The sequence below is a fragment of the Lygodium microphyllum genome, chromosome 12 (assembly GCF_053477565.2).
Source record: "Lygodium microphyllum isolate KBCC chromosome 12, Lygodium_microphyllum_v1.1.10, whole genome shotgun sequence".
NCBI lineage: Eukaryota > Viridiplantae > Streptophyta > Polypodiopsida > Schizaeales > Lygodiaceae > Lygodium > Lygodium microphyllum.
The window spans coordinates 131,926,906-131,940,856 of record NC_141146.1 but is presented as its reverse complement, the minus strand read 5'-3'; the positions used below and the strand labels follow the sequence as shown (position 1 = coordinate 131,940,856).

General features: G+C 43.0%; 1 protein-coding gene across 5 annotated transcripts in view; it reads left to right on the top strand.

The window, feature by feature from the left end:
• LOC148028288 (uncharacterized) overlaps positions 1–13,951 on the top strand; it is a 341,703-nt gene that overhangs the window by 306,836 nt on the left and 20,916 nt on the right. For all 5 annotated transcript variants that reach the window (XM_087690090.1, XM_087690091.1, XM_087690088.1 and 2 more), the window contains 2 exons: positions 7,465–7,602; positions 7,686–7,774. In XM_087690090.1, coding sequence (XP_087546216.1) covers positions 7,465–7,602; positions 7,686–7,774 — 227 coding nt within the window. The remainder of the gene's footprint in view (positions 1–7,464; positions 7,603–7,685; positions 7,775–13,951) is intronic.

The following is a 13,951-nucleotide window of genomic DNA, read 5'->3' as shown; positions in this document are numbered from 1 at the left end:
TCTTCAGCTTGACCGGGAGAGGGTACTTGTCTCTTGCTTTCCCTTCTAGTTTGAGAGGGGGGGCTTTTACTCTTGATAGTGACAGTGATGATGCCTACAGTTTTTTTAGACATTACATTCATTTATTCTTTTGTATTGTATTATGGACATTTGTAACTTCATCCACACTATCAAGATAACATGATTGTAAAAGGGCACTTAGACAAGTGAACAATTCCCCTGCAAGGGCACTGTCCAAGTGGCACTGTTGCATAGCATATTGCATGAGCATGATATCTTGCATCTCCCTTTGCATTACCCATGCATTGGCATTCTGTTCATGTAAACATGCATCTATGTGCATTTATCCCTTTTCGGTCATTTGGAGTGGTTGACTCTAGGATCCATCATATTCGTGGCATTGCACATGGCAATCTCCAAGGCAGTCTTTCCCAGCTTGTCTGCTTGCTTTGCTTGTCTTGCTTGCTTGACATATTTGCTATACACCCACCTTTGCCATTTTCTTCGTCACCGACACCCAACAATGGTAGGGATAGTATGCTTGTCTTATGAAGGTCTTGGGGACCATCCCTTATCACTCTCCCGTTCGGGGCATTGATTCTCAATAGGACGAAAAGTCATTTGAAACCCTCACTTAATGCTTGATCTATCAAACCTAAAAACCCCTTCTTCTTTTTTTTAAACCAAAAAACAAAAAAAAATCCATAGCTGATTCCATCCGCCTTTGTAGGGCTTGGTAGGCCACTTGGCAACCGACTTGCACCCTTTGTCGGATGCCTTGTCTTCTCTGGGATGATCACTTGGGCTCCCTTGGTAACAAAACTATCGCCTCTGTAGTCTTAGTAGGCCACTCGGCAGCCAACACGCACCCTTTGTCGGATACTCTGGCCGCTTTGAGGTGGGATGCCTTGGGATAAAAGATAGACAAAGAAAGGGCAGTGGCCTTTATTTTCGTGGCACTGTTGCTGGACCTGAGAGAGGATGTTGAGCTAAAAATGCATTAGCTTTACTTAAACAGCACCAAAATATGCTTAATTAATGAAGAAACCTAGTTTATTTAAAAGAAACGCGATCCTAGAGAGTTTCTATGTCCTCCATTCAGTCCTTAATCTCGTTTTTGCATATTTCAGGTGTTTCAACTTGCTGCACACACCCCGTTCGCAGAGGACATCTCAGCCAAAGCTGTCCATTGCTGTCTACATCATTTGCAGCTTATGTTTAGTAGTTTTGTCTCCTTCAACTGTCGCCCAGCTTCTGTAGGTTGTCGCCAAGCTATCTACATTTGGCGGTTTTCTCTCTCCTATAGACTGTCTTACCTGCGTTTTTAGTCTTTCTCTCTCCTCCAAGTTGTCCTGCTTGTGTTTTTAGTCTTTCTCTCTCTTGTAGCATGCGTTTTTAGTCTCTCTCTCTTCCAGGTTATCCTGCCTGCGTTTTTAGTCTTTCTCTCTCCTCACTGCTGTTTGCATCAGATCCAGCTTCTCACTGTTGTGTTTGCTAGAGTCTGACATCCGAAGGTTGCCTTGCTGCAATTCGGGATCCATTCGGAGTACGACACACTCTCCAGCTCATTACCCTTGCCCTGATCCTTGAGATACAAGAGTTCGAGGTTTAGTATTCATTCACTGCATAGTGTATTTGCTGCATGAGCATTGTATATTCAGCAATTATATCACTTCAGTTATTTTCTGTATTTATTGTCTTCAGTTACCCTAACCCTAACTGTGTTCTTTTATTATTATGTGCTTTGTCATAGGGTTTTTGTTTATGTTTTTGTGTTAGGGTATTTCTTTACAAGCTCAGTACAGTGGTTAGGGATTGGCAGTACTCCTCTTGGATTTTGAGAAGGCCTATATTAGGGTTGACTGGGACTTCTTAGAGGGCAGCATGGCGAGGTTGGGCTTCCCTTGGACATGGATCAATGGGGTTTCTGTACTTTACAGATCGGCCACTAGCAGGGTTCTCATTGGTGGCAGGAGGGGAGAGGAGTTTTGGCTAGAGAGATCTGTCTGGCAGGGCTGCTCTCTTGCTCCGTATCTTTTCTTACTCTTTGCAGAGGCAATGTTCTACTTTCTCCGCTCACGTGTGAGCCGGCTACATGGCCTTCGATTTCCAGTGAGGGAGGAGACTAAGCTGTTGGACTCAGAGTATATAGATGATACCGCTCTTTATGTAGAGATTGATGAGCTGATGTTAGAGAGAGTGAGACTAGCTTTGGAGGTATTTTACACTGTAACTTGAGCGAAAATCAACTGGCGAAAGTCGATTGGTTTTCTTACAGATTTGGACTTTAGCACGAAGTGGAGTGTCCACTTGGGGTTCAGATGGGTGAGCAAGGGACAGCAGATCGTCCAATATCTAGCGTTCCAGGTGAGACTCGACATCACTCTTGCCCAACAGTTTCTTCCAGTTCTCGACTCTATTAGACAAAAGCCGACCTACTCGAGCACAATCTAACTTTGCTTAGTGGGTCAAGCCCTAGTGGTCAACCAGGTCCTCCTAGTGATAGCTTGGTGCTTTTCCTCGTCTTGTGTGGTTTAGCTTCGGTACCTAGTACAGAATTTTCTCTAGGTTGGCTCAGACGGTTTCAGGGATTCCCAAGCCAAGGTGGTGTGGGCGACCATCATCCGGCATCAATCTAAGGGAGGGCTTGGCATCATCGACCCAGAGTTCCAGAGCTTGGCCCTTTTGGGCAAGCTAGTGGTCCGTGGTCTCACATCAGGTGGGCAGACTTGGAAAGTCCTTCTACAAGAGGGTCTCTGGGAGTGCACCACCCAGATCGTCCTTCCTCCGCAGCTTACTTCGAGTGTAGTAGGGCCTTCGCAAGGCCCTAGTTCAAAAGCCCCCAACATGTCAGGAGGAGATAGACTATCACCCAGTAGCCTAGAACCCCCAAGTTAGAGATCGGGACGGGATACAAATTGGTGAGCGCCCCCACATCTAGTGGGCCGCCTAGGAGGCTGTCCTGGCTTATACTATCAGGGTATGGCGGGAGGTGTACAAGATGGCAGATTAGGAGATGTTGCAGCCGGCATTAGGTTGTTAGCAAGGAGATGAGGTGAGCAGAAGGGAGATTGACTCAGGGATTACTTAGGAGTGGCTAGTCCTAGCTTATACTATCAGGACATGGTGGGAGGTGTACAGGATGGCGGATTAGGAGGTGTTGCAGCGGGCATTAGGTTGTGAGCAAGGAGCTGAGGTGAGGAGAAGAGATGTTGACTCAGCGATTCCTTAGGAGTGGCTAGACTCCCGGATTCGAGAGCCGATGGAGCTTGGTGACGTGTGGGCTTCACTGGCAGGTATCCCCTTACAGTTGGCAGGTAGAGTGGGTGGTGCCCCATACATGACTTTCTTCACTATGCAAGATGATGGGGGGCGGTTGGTTCTTGACAAAGGACAGCAGGATAAGGAGATTGTTATCCTTCCTTGGAGGAGGATTTGTGTGGTTGAACTCCAAGGGAAGACGTGGCGATTGGACCCTTATGTTCCCTGGGAGGAGTTTCAGGAGTGGCACCTTTGGTTATGGGAGAGCAGGCCACTTGATGAGCTCGAATGGGACCCTGGAGAGTGGCTATGGCCGGCCGTTGCAGTCACCAAGAAGCCTTTGAGGTTCTCGGAGTACACAGCCAGGATTGATAGATGTAGTGTGATGCAGGAGGACATGGATTGGGCACCTTCACGTAGCAGATATTGGGCGGAGCACAACATTACGGATGCCTTCCGTCAGACTTTCTAGCGTTGCTTGTGGGACAGCTAGAGGCCGAGAAGGGTGTCGTATTTCCTTTGGCTTTTGGCACATGGGGATCTACTAGCTTCTGGCAATTGGTTGGCTCTGATGCAGCAGGATGGACGTTGCAAGTGTTGCCCACAACAACACTTGGAAACTCCAAAGCACTGTCTTTGGTCTTACGAGGTGGCACAGCTCGTGTGGAGAGGAGCTTGCCATATTCTTTGCTATATGGCACCCAGCCTTGGATGTATCTCGTGGGGCTTTTTGCTAGCAGGCAATCAGCCACAGTTGTCATCTTTTGTATGAGGCCGGGATGCAAGACACGATTTTTCTCATCGAGGCTAGGCCTTGTGCAGTGGTTGGCTTGGAGGCTTTACCCAACCGCCAAGTATTGGATCCCACAACAGAGCGCTCAGAGGTATGGGAGATCATAGGGAATCTTACAGGATGGCACATTTGAAAGGCACGCTGTGAGGTGGTTTTTAGTAGGGAGTGCCTTTCAGTATATGTGACTTTGATAGAGCTTTGGGACCTCTATCATCCACTGCCTCCATGGCTGTTGGGACTAGGTGCAGGGCGAGTCTCGAGCTCGTGAGGAGCTCTGTCTTCAATTTCTACTCACTTGGGGCGGCCATGACCTATTCTTCACGATGCACACAAGCAACGCCAGATGGCAATACACCCCCCCTCCATGGCTTCTTGCCCCCATCCCCCCCATACTCCCTTGAGAGACTTGTATACATGATGGATTTGTGATTTGCATCAATTGCAGTGAGTCTGTTGAGCACATGCACTTCATTGTAATCAGCCTTCTAAGTAATATAATTAGCCACATTTTACTTGCAAAAAAAAATCCTAGGTAAGAAGACCCACATACTCAACAAGCCCAACTACTACTAAAGGAGACCTTGCAAATGGCCAATGTGGCTATTCACGCCAAAATGCAATTAAAAAATGAAAGTGTTACAAATACTCCAATTATGCAAATTTCCCCAAAGCATAGAAACTAGAAAACCACTAGTATATGTGGTCGCACACATCCTATAAATTTAAGGTTTCCAAATACCTAGTCCAACGGATGCAGAGCTTCCAACAATGGGACACCAATGTGTGTGTGTGTGTGTATAGATACAGAGAAGACTTGTATCCAACCCCCTTTGCCCCCATGGCACGAGGATGGCACACTACGAGACCCACTTTCTTCAAGTATCTGAGGATGGTTTCATCACCCCACCCAATTACATGGATATACAATTGCCTCATGGATTGCACATAGTTATTGGTTAAATCCGCACCTCATCCCACCACCTAAGGATTGAGACAAGCATATGGGAAGGCATAAGATAAGAGGAATGCATATGCCCACTATGTGATAGAGAGCCCAAGATAGAGAAACACTACATCTGTCGATGCACGGTATATTATGATATATTAGGCAGATACCACTGTCTATTTCGAGGGGGTTTTGGACCCTTGAGATGATTTTGTAGTTTGAGGATCTAAGGTGCTTGGGTTTCTTCCTCTTGGAGCTACAGAGGCATAGAGCAACTATTCTACGGAGTAGGATTCAATTCGGCTCACATAGACAAAGAGCAGTCATTGACTTTTTCACTACTACATGACCAAGTATGGCACATACCACTACTACTATCACATAGCCTATAGGAGTAAATCATCATTGGACCTCATCTTCTATAGGGGTCCCTTTGGATAGAGCAGTGGCACTCAGCCAGTCTAGGCACTCATGTCCATCACGACAAAGGCCTATACATCCACACCACAAACAAATTAGAGCCATCATTGAGTGCCGTAAGAGGTAGATGTCGAGACGCCTCAGCCATGCAGAGATACATCTCCTTAGAGGGTAGACATCTCATTGATGGAGAGTTTCCTTCTTCTACCTTTAGTTTTAGATTATCGACATGTTTTCTTTTTATAGGACACTATTTCATTTTTCATTCTTATAGGCATGTTTTTCATCTTTTCTTGTTCTAGATGAGAAACACACCATCATTATATGTATTGCTTTGGTCTCATAGGCCACATTGGCATTTTAAAGACGTTAATTCTCTCTCTCTAGGTGGTTTAGAGAGGATGTGCTCACAGGTGCAATTCCAAGAACCCCGCACCAAGCTATGGCTCTTCAATACACTGGTCACATCCACACTACTTTATGGAGTATAGATATGGGGGCCCAATCTTGACCACCGTAGCAGATCAGGGCGCACTTATGATGGATGGAGGTCGATGGAGAAACCCCTACTATCCATGATATCCAGGATGATCAGATGTAAGGCCTCAGTGCCACATTAGATCATCAGAGCCGAGCTAGCAGCTACACCGATTGTAGTAGAGACCCTCAACCGATTGGTTGCATACATACCTAGCCTATGGGACTTACCCAAACACAAATATGCACAGTTGGCCCTTGAGTTCTCCAGACAGCTTGCCGGAGAGGGTGATACTTCATGTTGGTATGCACAGATGTCGGCCTGGTTTGAGCTGCATGGCTTTAGCATGGACAAGTTACCCCCCTTTCAGTACTCCCTTGATGCACCATCTCTTGATCTGAGCAGGTTAGAGATCCGCAAGATCATCAAGATGGATCTTACCCAGTTGGATATCATGCAGACATGGTTGATGTCAGGGCAAGAGCTAGGGACAAAGATGGCTTTCTACCACGAGCATTTTCTTCATACTACAAATGATGGATTTATTGTTCGCCCAATATACATGTTCACCCACCTTTCCCATGGGATTAGATGTACTAATGGCGAGTTGCGCACCTCCTCACATCAGCTAGAGATTGAGACTAGCAGATATAGATCCATCCCACCAGAGAAGCACATATGCCAGATATGCCGATTAGAGCCAAAGACAGAGGAGCATTATATTTGCCGCTGCCCAGCGTATTATGAGGTCCGTGGTCGTTTCCACTATCTCTTTAGAGACGGATTTGGACCACTATCCAAAGTCATGGATTTTACCGATCAGCGATGCCTTGGCCTCTTTCTTCTTGAGGTACGACAACTTCCTGACATGCGCCTCAGGAGTACAGCTGCTCCAAGACATCGAGGCCCTTCATAGAGGTAGCTCACAGACTTCTTTGCAAAGGAGACTCAAAAGAATTCAATAGAGTTACAGCCACAGTCCACACAAGAGCCTCTCTCACTACCACTGTCCACACACAGACAAGGAGTACTGATTGATCGAGCCGTTGAGCTTAGCCAATCCAGACACCAACACCACCTTCATAGGCAGATACAGGGGGTTATTGCTGAGGCCAGAGCCAGGCCCTCCATACCCACATGAGATTGTACCATTTGGAGCTCATTGTTACTAGATAGAGCTCTATGTTTTACACATAGCCATAGTTAGTTTCCTTTCTTATTTTGCTTTGTGCTACATATTTTACCCAGACAGTTGTACCATCATACACATGATTGTAACTCATGGTCTCATAGGTCATTTTGGCCTTTTGTACTCTCTCTCTCTCTCTCTCTCTCTCTCTCTCTCTCTCTCTCTCTCGCGTAAATCTCTCTCTCTCTCTCTCTCTCTCTCTCTCTCTCTCTGTGTATTTTCTTCGATCAATCTCTCTTTCCCCCCTGCCCCCCCCCCTCTTTCCAAAAGACCCCACCCCAGCCCACAAAAACCCATCAAGAAATGATAATTGTGACATTGATTGTGAATTATACCATTCTTAGCTTTTAGTAACCATCAACATATTTGTTGTGCAGGTAGTTTACAAGAAAATGCTAGGGATGAAGCCTAGCCTAGATGATCTAAAAGATGCGAAGCCAGATCTTGCTAAAAGTCTCCAGCAGCTATTAGATTTTGAGGGTGATGTTGAGAACACCTTCGCATTAACATTTCAGGTTGGTAGTGAATTTCATGTAATTAGCTCTTTGAGTTTCATGAGCAGTATGGATGTTCATTTTAGATGTGTTTGGAATTACAGGTTTCGTACGATTATTTTGGGACCATCAAAACATATGATCTTCAATCTGGTGGATTTGATATACCAGTTACAAAGGAAAATAGAGAAAAGTAAGTGTATTAAGACTATTTCCTACGAATGTGTTCTATGATGTCCATGGATTGCCAAATTACTCATGTGTACTGCCTACACCCCGTACTGATGTCCACCCCACTTCATTCCCCATGCATGCCTGCCATAGTAACGAAGAAGGCCATTCCAACACTTACGAATGTGGAAGTGTTTTCCTGATCCAAAATAGTGGGGGCATGAATCCCAAACCAGGGGAATGTCCCATGTCCCCCTCCTAGTCAACCCCTGCCTATCCCCTTATGGATGGCTAATACAGGACCTCTCTTTGGAGTTCTTTAAGTTTTGAAGTCTTTCCCTCAAGAAAGTTTAATGTGTCAATTAGCTTTGGTTTCTTCCCCTTCTCTCACACATCACACACACACAAAATCTACCCACATCTCAAACTGACATACCAAATCAGCCCATATTTCACACTTTTTTTCAATGGAATGTGCAAATGCTTTCTATGATGGTGTAGCAAGTCACAGTAGACAAGCGTAATTTGGTTTGTGAAACTACTTGTCATTATGCGATAATAGTAGACATCCCCACACTTTTTGTTGTAAAACCGGTGTTCGCTAAATATCAAGCCAAATTTTTTTTTAGAAGAATAGACTTCATAGTAAATTCAATCAAAAAGAAATAGAAACAATGGTAATACACATCCATGGTGATCGTGGTAACAATCATGTAAGGGTGGTTGCTGCAGAAAGTCTGAAATATGCATAAGGTTGAAATGAGGGAGTAATCATAAAAGCATGGTTCCTTCAAGAAAAATAACCCACACATCCCAATATCTAAATCAATGAAAGAAGAGGCACTATTTCATTTACATGTGAGTTGTTAGATTAGGATTTAGCAACACGCACACACTCATACACACTCGCAATGAACAAGTGAACACCAAGAGAGAAGAGAGTTGCTGGAAGATCACATCCACTATGTGAGAATGATGATGAAAGTACAATTCGTAAGGTACTAGAGTACAACACCCACTCATGGGTATTCACACGGGTGAAAAAACCCTTCTCCAGCTAGAAGTGAAAAGTACCCATGGATAAGGGAGCATTTACACTAGAGCTACGAAGGAACACAATAAGTGTAACAAACCCCCCTTGTGTGAATGATATTAATATATATAGGGAATTTGCAGATCAATCCCCAAATGGTAGTAAGCCTAAACCCTTGCAAAAGGCTTCAAACTTCTTTCTAGAGAGAGCTTTTGCAACTACAATTTGCCAAGTCATCCTATGGAGGGATGTAAACCAAGTCAATTTCCCTTGTATAGAGCCTCTCTCTGGCATATGATAATGCACCTTAATGTGCTTAGTGTGAGTGCAAAAACTAGATTCCTTACAACTGCAACAACACTCTTTGCATAGATAGGAGTGGGTGGCTACTATCTTAGATGTGGTCATTGTAGACTGCTTCTTGCTCATCAATGAGATATATGAATCATCAAGCAAGAAATAATTACCACTAATGAGCACCTCTGTGCCAAAACATCCAACCCAATCATTGTCTATGAATGAACGCAAGCAAAAAGAACTGCCTCTAGGATAGAAAAGAACCATTATCTGAGTGCCTTTAAGATGGAAAAAGACATGTTTGATTGTTTGCCAATGCATAATATCAGGGATATGCATAAAGTGTGTCAACTAGGAGACCCCAAACTGAATATCCAACTGTGTATTACACAAGTATAATAGACATCCAACAACCTGCTCTAACAGAGAGAAGCATTGAATGGATCTCCTACATCCTCGATTATAAACTTGAGTAGAGATAGGCTTGCAATCTTGCATCTAAAAATGCTCAAGCCTCGAGGAGGTGCCCAATGTGCTTCAAATGTAGCAAAACAATTCCCCCCACAACTTTATAGTAAACTGTATGCCAAGATAGTAATGCAAGTGTCCAAGATTTGTGACATCAAATGCATGCTGCAATTCAGCCTTTAAGGCTGCAGTCTATGTCTCATGAGGTCTAATCAACAACATATCATCCACATAAAGAATTGAAATCAAGGAATTCTTCCCATCTTTGTCGATATAAAGTGTACTTTCAATGTGTGAATTGCTGGAACCAAGAGCAACCAATAATGCATGTATCTTCTTGTTCCATGCCCTAGATACCTATTTCAAACCATAGAGGGCCGTATGCAGCCGGTACACTTCGCATTCTGAGCCTTTTTAAACAAAGCTAGGAGGTTGAGTGACGTGAACCTCATATGGATTACCATTTGGAAAAGCAATCTTTACATCCAACTCATACACATGCCAATCAAAATTGATAGCCAAAGCAATGATATTACCAATAGTAGTCATACGTGAAGTTGGTCTAAGTGCCTCATCATAGTCAATCCCATGTTGTTGGGCATACCCTTTGGCAATGAGACATACCTTCTAGCTATCAATGCTACCATCAAATCTTAAGTTTTAATTTGTAAACCCACTTGTGCCTATAGTAGGCTTGCCAAGAGGCAAGTCACATACTTCCATATGCCATTTTTATATATAGAGTTCAACTTTGATTGCATAGCTTTCATTCAATACTCATTCTCTAAAGCATTCTGAAAAGAAATTGGCTCCTTGTTGCATACAATAGCTAAAAATGCCTATGCAACCAAGTTACCCTATGCATAGCAAGTGGCTACTCTAGTTCTACCGGGAAGTGAAATGGACAGTTTATAATCCTGTAATGTATCCAACAGCCATCTAGGGACTATTTTAGCCTCCCCAATAGCAGCCCTCTCATCGGCCACTTTATCAGCAGCAATGCCATGATCAATGGGCTGAAAATCAGGTTTTTGTTCAACATGTGTATTTTGCTGATTTTGTTGAATGAAAATGCATTTGATAGCCTTGCTTTACAACTTCATATCTTTGTGGATGTGGTACCAAAGGATATGTCAAACAACCAAAGACATGGATGTGTGACACCACTAGCATCCACCATCTGGCCATTCCAAGCTTCATAAGGCATACATTCAACCAATGCTTTAGTGGGGCTATGATTCAGCACATATACTACACACAATAGCATCAAGATAAAACTTTGGGGGCAACTTATTGTGTGTAAAGTATACAATGGTGCATGCGAAGCATTATTAGTACACACAATCGATCCCCCCCTTTTGTACATTTTCATATAATATAAACAAGTCACAAAATGATATATGCTTGGAGGCACTGCTATCAAAATACCATGTATTGTTGTTTTCAACTACTAATAAGCTATGTGCATAAGAAGAAGGATCCTAGGAACAATGCATAACAAAAGCATAAGATTGGCCAATGTCCAAACTTCCTAAATGTGCTGCCACATCTTTTGCACTTGGTGAATTTTTAGCAACACTTGTACCCAATTGCTTCTCTTTTTCACTAGTAGTCCTCTTTCTACATTCCTCAATGACGTGCCTCTTTTTCCTATAAAAATTATCTCTCTTTTTCTTGGCACCCTCCTTGGTATTCAAAGAGTCTGTAGAAGAGGCTGATTTGCCTTTACCTTTTGAGTTTGATGGTTGTTATGATTTTTACTTTGTTCCTATGGATGGCTGCAAATGACTAATTTTCTATACTTACATTGGAGTGATTCACCTGTGATTGCTCTTCTTGAAACTATAATGATGCCAATGCATCAAGTATGTATGCATTAGTATCTCCTTTTACAAGTTAGCAAAATATAGTGGCAAACCTCTAATAAGACTCAAGTAGACTAATCAAGACTAGAAACAAGAGAAGTGTCAAGAATTATCTCATTGATATTCGCAAGCTACTCTATTAAATCCTTTACACATATAATGTAGGCATCCACTGAATCACACTTTGCATGTGCTCCATCTCAAGCTATTTACGCAAGTAGGTTACATGAGCCTAGTTGCGCACCTAATACAAAGAAGGAAGTTATCCCAAGCATCCTTGGCTGTTGTGCACAAGTGAATACGTAGAATACTCCATCACTTGTATGACAATGCAATCAAAGCATGTGCCTAGGCATCTTTCCCATCCCATCTCAACTAATCAATGGTAGGAGGTGTAGCAAGAGTTGGAGCGGAAGATCCACTTGTGATAGTAGATGAATTGGATAAGCTTTAACATTTTGTGCAACACAGCCTACATGCCTAACCTCAAAACTATGTACATAACCCCAAAGTTGTTTAGTGACCAAAACATGCTTTATCATGTATGCCCACATTGGATAGTTTCATGCCATCCAAGTGATTCGAGTCTCCAAACATATTTAACAAGTCATTTTGGCCTGCCTTTGTTTGGTGTGTGTAACTGAATGTTTACAATAGTGGCTACAAAATGTGTACTTAAAGGTGCAGTAGTATGAAAAAGCGAGGAAAAGCTCAAAAGGCTCACAATTTTGCACACAATTGACAATGTTAGAGAAAAATGTGCAGCTGAAAAGTGCTCCGATGTCCCCAAATGTCAATGAAGATGATGAAAATTCACTTCAATTTTGTGAATAGGGCTTTCACAAAAGTCCCAAAAATTTTTGACAAAATTTGGTGAAATTTAGGTTCAAATGTGAAAAGCCGGAAATTTTTGACTTGAAATCGAGCAATCTTCAGCTTTGAATGGAAAATCCCCAATATTTGTGAAATTTGGGGGGTTTTGGACAAAAGCCCCAAATTTTTTTAAGAAATTGAGTGAAAATTGACATTTGCTACAAAAATCCCCAAAAGTTGTGCTTGTGAAGAGGCTGCACATAAACAAGAGTTTATTTTGTGAGATTAAAGTTGATTAAGGCTGAGAGAACAATAATAGTTTAATATTGAGGACTGTCGAGGCTGAATCGACAGGCTGAGGCAGCTTCATAAAACACATAAACTGTCAGTAGAAAAAGGCATGCACAATATGGGGGAAGGCTGGCGACAGGTCCAATGGCATGTGTAGGCAGCTATGGACATAGGCAAGTGACAATTTGCAGGCCGTTGGGACAGGACTGATGTGGTGCAAGCCGCAAGATAGGTGTCACTGGAGTCAAGCAGATCTGGGCAGCCGTGAACAAGATTTATTTATTGATGACACTAACATATTGTGAAAAATGATGGGACATCAATTAGAAATGCTCGGAACTGCGTGAATACCTTATGTATGGCCTTTGGCTCTAGGATAAATCATAACAAAACATGTATGAGTCTAATCAAGCTTCCACTCCCTTTCTTGGTTGATCGATCAAGGCTACAAAATCACCACCACCACCACAACAACAACAGTCAACAACCCAAACCACCACCAACAACAACCACCACGCCCAAAAAAAAAATGTACAAATTCGTACCGTACCGTACGGTACGAACCGTATAGTACGAACCAGTTCGTACTACGTACTATTGCAACTATGGCAGCAAATAGGCTGCACAAAGTGGAAAGCTTCATGGGCAAGCTGTGTAGGTAGATTTCCAACGCAGATAGAACACAAACAGCAGTAGCCAAGTTCAAGAATTGATGGTAGCTGAGGCCATGGCGTCTTGCGACCAAACTGTGGGTGATAAGAGTTATGGCTCTGATACCACTATTAGGTTAGGATTCAGAAGCACACACATAATGAACAATTGAACAAGAGAGGAGAGTTGTTGGAAGGTCACATCCATAATGTGAGAATGACAATGAAAGTGCAATCCCCAAGATACTAAAGCACCACACCCACTGATGGGTGATCCCACATGGAAAAAACCCTTCTCTAGCTAAAAGGTAAAAAGTGTCCATGGATAAGCGAGCGTTCACACGAGACCTACAGAGGAAGAGGATAAGTGTAACATGAGCATTCCTAACAACAAGAAATGAGGCAATGTAGTGTTTTGCCTATTTTTGTCTTGCAAGGAACACTCTAATCATTTTTCCAACTCACTCACACAACTGTCCTCGTTACAAGCGATTTAGATTAACAAAAATTGATCCTCAAGCCTGCTAGCAAACCAAAATTTCTAATGCCTACATAAGAATAATAACATCATGCTAATCATTCCTAGGCATAAAGAAAATATCACCAGCGTATGCTTGCACTAAAAGTTGCTCGAGGCCATGCAAACTTTCAGTAGCAAACAAATGATCCATGTTTTGGTATAAATGGCTGTTATAGTCAATGCATACAGCAAAGCACTCAGAGGACAGCCCTAGCAAACTGGTGTCTACAGATCATGAATCAAATAAATCATTGAGAAAATT